A 9,303-nucleotide genomic window follows, 5' to 3' on the forward strand; every position below is an offset into this window, starting at 1 on the left:
TTATGTCAACTGCATAGTTGTCAGAGGTGTGGAAAAAATGCAATGTATTGAGTAAGCATGTCTTTTTGACACCAAATGTTGAATCCAACATAGGATTTTCTTGTAGAGCTGCACAATGTTCTACATGGATTTCTTTTGTACGAAAAATCATACCAGGGTCATCTTCAGTAAAGACAGACTGTGACTCATCCTTACTTGTCAAACAAAATCTACAGAAATACGTAGCACTGAAGGACTCAACAAAACCACACAGTCCGTGTAAACCAAGGTTGTCACCTGTTACTTGTATAACAGAACCAAGCAATGGTGAGTCTGAGAAAGGCACCTCAATTCCTTGAGTTTCAAGAATTTTAAGATCATCAACAAGAGGCTTTAGGATGTCATCAAAGCCATAAGTTTTCAGGTATTGTGAGTGAAAAAGAGTCACAACATGTATATTCATCAACACAGAATTATATTTTGGGGGAAGGTTTCTCAAAATAAAGTAAATACAACCAAGTTTGTGAATTCCTTTCTTTGAACCTAAAGGGTTTGCTGTCTCAAACTCATCAAAATAGAGTTGAATCTGTAGAACATGTTTTTTCTGGGAAAACAAAATGTTACTTTTGAAGTATGAACCATCACATATGTCTTTATAAATGCCTTCTTCGTGAAGATTGGCTTTCAAAAAACTTTCACATAATTCAGCATTCCTGAACATAGACTTAAGAGTTCCTAGAATGGGCGTATACACAAATTTATCTGTTACAGGGACCTGACTGTAAAGTCCTGTTGTTTGATCTCTGCGAACATCAAACCGCACCCCAAGAACATACTCAACAGGTTCAACAATTTCCCACTTTTCCTCAAAGAACTTCTGTCTTTTGACTCGAGTATTTAAGGTTGAAAAGGGATTTTTTTAGTCGATCAAAACATTTTTCAATTTTCTTTTCCAAATCTGTGCCTTGAATTTCTGAAGTGCAGCCAAGAACTGCCTCTCTTACATCCCTATGAATGTCATTAACAAGTTCCTCCATAGAACCCACCATTGCTTGGACTGTGCTCTCAGCAACACCACATGCTTGCAACTGTGCAACAACAGAGGAACACATATTTAACATATGATTGTTGTCAGTAGAGGGCTGAGTAGTTACAGGAGAGTTTGTACTGACTGCCTGTGAAGTTGAGGGCTCACCAACTTCATTCAGAGTGTCCACATTGTCAGCAGTATAAGTCAAAGCAGCATCTCTATGGAAATGAACAAGATGCTTTTTAAAACCTGAATATGTGCAAAACGATAAACAACATCCCAACTGTCCACATTTTAAACGTAACGTCTTTCCAGGATATAGACCATGGTGGAGTCTTAAATGCTGACAAAGCAATGCAGAACTTTTGTGGTGTGCTTTACAGACATAACAAAGAAACATATTTGCATCCAAGGATATTTATCACCTCAAGCGTCGTGCAAAAATCTTGCTCTTAGTTCCCTGACTCTGGGACTTTCCTTGGCATGTCCCACATCAATGTTAAAAACTGTGGTTTGGATGAACGTATAGAAGTTATAGAGGGATTCATGGTAGTTGACGCTGAAGATGAAGTGTGCCTTGAAGAGCTCATCGAAAGCTGCCAAGGAGGTCTGTGCCTTGCAAGGGACGGCCTTGTGATCAATGATGATGTAGTATCTTTGGATGCTGCTCTTGTTTTCACCAACACACAGGAGGAAGGGCTGTCCCGGTTCCACACCAGCAAGGAAGGTTTCGACACTGGCTCCCATCTTTGACAAAATGTATAGAAGTGGAATGATAAAAATCCATGAAATATGGCACAGCTACATTCAAATAGCTAACAAAGCCAATAAGAAAGTGCTTCAACACAAGAAGTAGGATCATCAGAATAACCACATAAATACAGTATGATTTGCATACCTGCAGATTTCTCACAACATGGTCCACAGCTTGACATGAGCTGATTTTGGCACTCTTCTTGTGGCCTTTGGAGGTAGGTGGAAGCAAGTGAAGCAACAGTAGAATGCTTGACAGGTCACTGTCCCAGCCTAGGGGAAACACAGGTAAAAGACACATTCAAATGATACATAACTGATATTTTAAAGAGTGAGCCAAACTAACCAGACCCACCTGTGTCGTGCTGCGAATACAAGAGCTCTTCAATGTGCTCATTAGAAGTCAGTTTTCTGCACTCTGTCAGGATCCTAGGTTTGAAAAAAGTAGGCCATTTTGCCAAAAATCTGCCCGACACCTCCTCTCCAAACATCATGGTGAAGTCCTGGTCAATCTACAGAAGAATGTGCATCTTTATACTATTTCATGTTGAAAGTGTATACTTTGAGTGATGATTCACTTAATAATAATAATAATAATATTAATAATAAGTTGTTTGTCTTACCAAGCCAGTGATGTTAAGGAATCGTGGGAAGACATCCAAGACTGTTGAAGAGCACTGTTGATCTTGAATCAGTGTTTGACGATACTGAAATGTGGCCCTCATCTTCTCTTTGACTGCTGATTCATCAGTTGAATGTTTCAAAAAGGATATCGCTTCACGACACTCCTCACCAAGCAGCTGCTTATCAGTGCAGGAAACCTCTCTCTTTCTCTTTGGACTATCTTCATAGGCTGTGCTGGTGGAGGATCTCCGGGACTGAGCTGCCGAGTTGCGCTGAACAGTTTTTATTCTCCAAGCCAAGTAGCCAGATCCACTCTGTTGGTCATAGAAGTGTTCCTGTGATAGTAAAAATACAAAATTGTAGAGCAAATTCAGAATATATTACTACTGCATAAACTGACATAAAAGACTTTCATTTAAAAACTTACATATCCATTGTCTGAATATGGATCTTTGAGGCTGGGAAATAGAGAGATGATGCCCAAAGCATATTTAGTTCTCACAGAGACTGGTGGGATCATCCTGAAAGATAAACATGACATAACTACAACAATTCTATCAGGGTTTAAAGGGGACAAATTCTACTGTTATTTGCTTCAATGAGTTTTAGTCTCTCTCAAATTGTCAGTTTTTATGTCATGCTTTAGCCATTTGATGTTTATTTCCATTATAGGATATATTAAAGAAATTGCTTTACTGATATGCAATGTCCTAAACTGAATGTGCTCTTTTAAACATTTTTAAAGTATAAATATGAATATTGATGTCTTACCCATGAATTTCAACCATGTTGGCCACAAGGAGGTTTACCAAACGTCTTCTTGTGCCATCCGTCAGTGATCGCAGTTTATCGTATTCATCCAAAATAACCTGTCCACCTGGTTTAACCTGGAGAGCATTTCTCACCATCTACAAGATTAAGCATCACATAGTCAGAAATTTCATCAATCTTTATCAACATCAAATTCAACAAACAACCCACAGTTTAACAGCAAAATTCTTTGTGCCTGATGTTTTACATCATTTGTTACAAAAGCTGCACAGTGCACACCTCTTTTGCTGCTTCCCGTTCAGCATGTGTTCTCGTCCCTCCGTTTGTGTGAACAATCACTGTGGCATCAGATGAGTCAGAAGATGCTAGCAAGGAGTCTCCAGAAACTGACACAGATGAATTGTCTGACATGGTTGACTCCAGCGAAGTAGATGATAAATCATGTTGAAGCACAACTGGAAACAGTGGAAAAAAAATGTATACAGCAAATGGATAACATTTGTTCTAAATACTTTATTTTTCTAAATTCATGATCTACTCCTTCCTCAACAAGGCTGAGCCTCACCTGTTGACTTCTCAGTTGTCACCCTAACAGTAAGGTTCCCTGCTTGCAAAAGATCCTCAAACACATCTGCATCAACTTCTGTCCCTGATTCATCTGTCAAGTGTAGCTCAGTCTCAAGAGGAAGACCTAGCTTCACAATGACTGATAAAAATATTATATTTAGAGCAATGGAAAAACTTTTTATAGCACGGTTTTATAGCAAATAGTCCATTTACACAAACATTCTGTACTACATGAAAACTGATGCCAACCTTTCTGAAGAAATGTGCTGAAGTCATCATAACCATCTTCAGTCTCAGCTACTTTGACATACTTCTGCGTTTCTCCAAATCTCACCTTCACCAACATGATGTACTAATGAAGAAAAAAGAAAAGGCAACCACAATGTGCCATTATTTACAGTATATTCACCGTGAATGTGTAGAGACAGAAACATTTTTGTTTGCTTTACTCGCATGAAATCGACTGTGGAAATGCTTCTTTGATTCTCATATGCACAAGTCATGCCAACCAGTCCCCACCTAAATAATGGGAGCCAGCACCAGGGTTATAATAGTTTTGGATTTTACATTATAGTTAGGTTTTAGTTAGTTTTTACTTTTTGTTCTCCAATTCAGTTAGTTTTAATTAGTTTTCAGAGTGGTTTTGATCGTTTTTATTAGTTTTTATTTTTGGTTTAATGCTTAGTTTTAATTAGTTTTAGTATTTTCATACTTAAACAGGTGCAAGATTCAAGGCGTACAAGTGAGGCACTGTTACTGAATTGTCCTCGCTGCTTTTTAAAAACATCCTTGCAATGCCATTACGCCATGTAAAAGAAACTGCATTGTAAAAATGTTTAAATGAACAGCAAGTGTGTAACCCTGCAATGTAAACAACAGTGCAAGCGGAAGTAAACTACTGGATTCCGCTACGAATTATGGGTAATGGCGCGAGGTCAGGAATGCCGTCATGACGACTAACAGCACCAACACCCATAAATAAAGAGTTTGACAATATAACATCACTTGAAGGTATAAACATGACAGTGACGTTATTTTTTTATATGCATGGAGAGCTGCAGCATTGAGTAAAGTTATAAAAACTCACCAGCATTTCAGACCTTTATTACCCATGGCAGCAGGTGATGGCGGGAGGGTATGCGACCCTGTTGCCAGCTCCGCTAACAAGCTAAAGTTAAAACTTTTTTTTTTTAATTTAGCCCAAAACTTAGAAAATGATAAATAAATAAACTACTCCTGCCGATTAAAAGCTCCGGGTTTAGTGCAGGACTTGGTGTGGCGGCCCGGTGTGTTTTTTCTCTCTCCAGCTATTCGTCCAGCAGAAACATACCACCGGCCTCTCATAGCTTTTCTGATTTTAGCACCTGTCCATCGACAAGCAGGAGCTCAAGCCCCGGGTCCAGCACAGGCACTCTACCCCCTCGATACATTATGCCATATTAAAGCCAAGACCGTCAAGAAAACGACACCACAGCTAAATATGTTAACTCAGATGGCCTTCAGATTTTCTAAGTTTTAATGTTCAGCTAACCCGACACCTCATGCTACACCAGTTTGGCTAGCTTTAACCTCTCACAAAAAATTGCAGTTGTACATATATACCGTGATATCCAAACGCATATACTTACGTTAAGCAAACTATGTATTAATCAATAAACTTGCGCAAAGGGAAAATGAATGCAGCCATAAAAAATATCATGCAAAAACTTACCTTGTCACGATGTAAGCTCCAGACTGCATGAGACTTTTTTTTTTTTTAATTCGGACTGTTTACTGATACAAACAGAAAGAAATAGCATACAGTAAGTATCAGAAAAAACAATTCTACACACAATAGTCATACTGCACAGTCCAAGGAGATAATTAACAAAAAAGAAAAGAGAATGCTAGGGGGGTTCAGGATCATAAGAAAACATTCAAAGCAGTACATTCCTCAATGGTTCGAAGTGCCTTTTGTTTGTCTGAGTCTTTGATTGTCCGAATGTATTGCTTGACCTCATTGTGAAAAGCAATAAAAAGTGGTTTCCTTCCAGAGTATTTGCAACAATGAATATGATATTTTGACATTAACAACAGAAGGTTTATCAAGTAGCCAGAGTTATTTCTCTGTGTACAGTTTTTAACAAGACCAAACAGTACTGCCTTCCACGATAAGACAAAGTTTTTTTCTATGCTACTGTGAATAAAGTCACACAGTTCTTGCCAAAATGCATTAACAAATGGGCAATACCAAAACAGGTGAACAACAGTTTCAGGACATGTATCACAAAAGCTACAGTTAGTATCTATATCTTTCTTGAATCTGCTTTTTACATAAGATTTAGCAGGATATATCTTATGGATAATTTTAAAAGAGACTTCTTTAACTTTATTTGTAATCAGATATGTATTTGGGAGAAGCCACACCTTTCTCCATGGTATCCCATCCACAAACCCATTCCAGTATGGAATAACATCCGGTCGTGTTGTGCGGTTATCTAGAAATAATGTTCTTATAGCTCTGTTATTTCTTCGCTGATCAGATAGACAAATTTTCCCTACAGGCGTGTCTGCTGGAGACAGACAGGTGAGGTCATAAACGTCAAGTCTCTTTTGGCCCTTAAAAAGCATACATACACCAGAGGGGATGGCTCCAAATACCCTGGCATAGTCTCCAGGAGTTACAGGGATATTAAATTTTCTAAGAAATTCTTCATAGGTGAGCAAAAGGCCTTTGCTATTGAATAGCTGGTCAACCCATATGATGTTGTTCTGAAACCAGTGTTCCAAAAACAGAGATTTCTGTTTATATAAGATGTCTTTGTTATTCCAAATCAGAAAGTTGTGGGGAGAGAAATTATGCTTGTAGATGAGGGACCATGAGAGAAAGGCCTGGCGATAAAAAGCAGATATCTTAACAGGGATTTTATCAATGTCATAGTTACAAACAAGAAAAAACTCAATACCACCCAGCTTAGACAATATATGGAGAGGAATAATATTCCAAATTGAAGTTGGGTTTCTAAAGATTTGCTTTAAAGTATTAACTTTGAATGTATTGTTTAAAGTGTAAAAATCCAGGATATAGAGACCACCATTTTCACATGCATTCATGACAACTGACTTCTTCAAATAGTGATTCCTATTTTTCCAGACAAAGTTAAAGAGCATTTTATCAATAACTTTTAGGGTCTCATCAGAGAGATGCAGAGCCAAGGCTGCATATATTAGCCGAGATATTCCTTCTGCTTTGCTGAGCAAAACTCTTCCTCTCAGTGATAAGTCTCGTAAGAGCCACTGATTTAATTTACTTTGGATTTTCTGTATAATTGGGTTGAAATTTGCGGTGCTTCTTTTGTTTTGATCTTTTATTATTGAGATTCCTAAGTATTGCACTCCCTCCTTTATGGGAATGCGATACAGTTCAGGTTTTGTACAGCTCTTGATAGCCATAAGTTCACATTTATTAAGATTGAGGCACAAACCAGATGCCTTTGAAAATTCCTGAATTACATTAATGGCTACAGGGATCTGGCCTTCATTTCTCAAAAAGAGTGTTGTGTCATCTGCAAGTTGTGTTAAAATTAGTTCTCTGCCAAGGAGGGAGATGCCTTCCACAGTACTATTTTTGATATGATATGCCATAAGCTGTGCCACCAACAGAAAGAGGTAGGGGGAGGCAGGACAGCCCTGTCTTATTCCTCTAGAAAGATTGAATCTGGGGGATGTGCCACTTGGTAATTTAATAGAGCTGCTGCTGTTCTTATAAAGTGTCTTTATAGCAGAAGAAAAATAAGTACCAAAGCCAAATTTATGCAAAGACTGTAGGATAAACTGGTGCTCCACTGTGTCAAAGGCCTTATAGAAATCTAGGAACAGAATAAATCCATCATCATCTAGAATATCAGAGTAATCTATAATGTCCATAACTAGCCTAATATTGTTTGTTATGTGTCTTTTAGACATAAAACCTGACTGTGTTTCTTCAATTACTGAGCCCAGTACCATTTTCAATCTTCTTGCAAAAATTAAAGCAAATATTTTATAGTCATTATTAAGTAATGATATTGGGCGCCAATTATCAATCAGGGAAGTGTCTTTATTGGATTTGGGAATTAGTGTTGTTAGTCCTTGCGTCATGGTTGGAGGAAGTTGTTCATTTTCTATACTTTCCAAATAAACCTCAAAGAGAAAGGGAGCCAGATCTTCCGTGAAAGATTTGTAAAATTCTGAGACCAGACCATCAGTGCCAGGTGACTTATTATTTTTTAGTTGATTGATTGCATCTATAACCTCCTCAAGTCTAATAGGATCATCACACAGCTCCATCTCATCTTCGGAGATGTTTTTAGCTGTTACGGAGTTCAGAAAGGCATCAGCCGACCTCTGGCAAAATTTGGAACTGTATAATTCTGCATAAAATTGACTACAGTATATGGATATTATCTTATGATCATCTGTAAGCACCCCATTCACATTTAGCTTATTGAGACTGTTAATCTTGGAGTGGTGTTTCTCTAAATTGAAAAAGTAGTGAGAATTTTGTTCTCCCTCCTCCAGCCATCTTGCTCTAGATCTGACAAAGGCACCTTTAGCTTTCAGATTATACAGTGTGTCTAATTTAGTTTGCAGAATTGAGAGTTCTAGTCTTTCACCCTCTGACAATGTATCTGGGGTTTTACTAGACAAACAAGTGATCCTTGACACCACATTTAACTCCTCAATTTTTCTAGATTTGGCTAAATCACTGCTGAATTTTCTTAAAAAAGTACCAAGCTCGAACTTCAGAAGCTCCCAGTTGACGCCAAATTGTTCCTCTTTTCTGGCTTTAGACCAAAAGTGTGAAATCATACGCATCACCTCTCTCTTTACCACCTCATTCGTTAGTACTGAGCTGTTAAGTTTCCAGTATCCTGAATGGAGAGCACCTAATTGAGAGACGGATAATTTTATTTTAACATATATAGCCTTATGATCTGTGAGGGGAGTGGGGTGTATGCCCACCTCAATGTCATTTTTGTTAAAACCCTGGGAAATTAACCAAAAATCAATTCTAGATTGCTTGGACCCTGTTTTATTGCTCCATGTAAAAGCATTTTTATTAGGATATTTTACTCTCCATATGTCTTCAAGATTAAATTTATCCATGAATGCAGTGAAATTTGTATTTGTTCTATTTGTTGACCTTGGAGGCCATTTATCAATGGCACTATCAAGTACAATATTAAAGTCACCTCCTAACAGTAACTTAGCATTTGGAAATTTGGATAAACAGCTTAGCAGTATATCCTCTATAGATGCAATGAGATTGTTATTTTCCTGTCTTGAATTGTACCCATACATGTTGCATATTATGTATATCTGGTCGTTACATTGTATGGTTTGGCAAATGAAATGACCAGCAGGGTCACACTTAGTACATAAAACATCCCCATTAAACCTGTTCTTTAATGTAGTGACCCCCGCTGAATGCTCTGTGCCATGAGAGAGCCAAATGGAGTTACCCCACTGCGATTTCCAGTAGTTGGTATCATTTGGCACAGAGTGAGATTCTTGTAGATAGACAAGGTCTGTTCTGAACTGCTTGGCAAAAAGAAATA

General features: G+C 38.0%; 1 protein-coding gene across 1 annotated transcript; it reads right to left on the reverse strand.

The window, feature by feature from the left end:
• Window positions 1-418: 418 nt before the first annotated feature.
• LOC115789763 (uncharacterized) lies at window positions 419-5,473 on the reverse strand. The gene is made up of 10 exons (XM_030743274.1): window positions 5,436-5,473; window positions 3,974-4,076; window positions 3,723-3,863; window positions 3,437-3,612; window positions 3,158-3,294; window positions 2,814-2,907; window positions 2,386-2,721; window positions 2,118-2,274; window positions 1,908-2,035; window positions 419-1,756 (listed from the first exon to the last, which is right to left on the reverse strand). Exons 2-10 carry the CDS (start codon window positions 4,068-4,070, stop codon window positions 1,436-1,438), a joined length of 1,587 nt encoding a protein of 528 aa, XP_030599134.1. The 5' UTR covers window positions 4,071-4,076; window positions 5,436-5,473; the 3' UTR covers window positions 419-1,435.
• Between the last annotated feature and the right edge of the window lie 3,830 nt (window positions 5,474-9,303).

Source organism: Archocentrus centrarchus, chromosome 12 (assembly GCF_007364275.1).
Source record: "Archocentrus centrarchus isolate MPI-CPG fArcCen1 chromosome 12, fArcCen1, whole genome shotgun sequence".
In the NCBI taxonomy this organism is placed as follows: domain Eukaryota; kingdom Metazoa; phylum Chordata; class Actinopteri; order Cichliformes; family Cichlidae; genus Archocentrus; species Archocentrus centrarchus.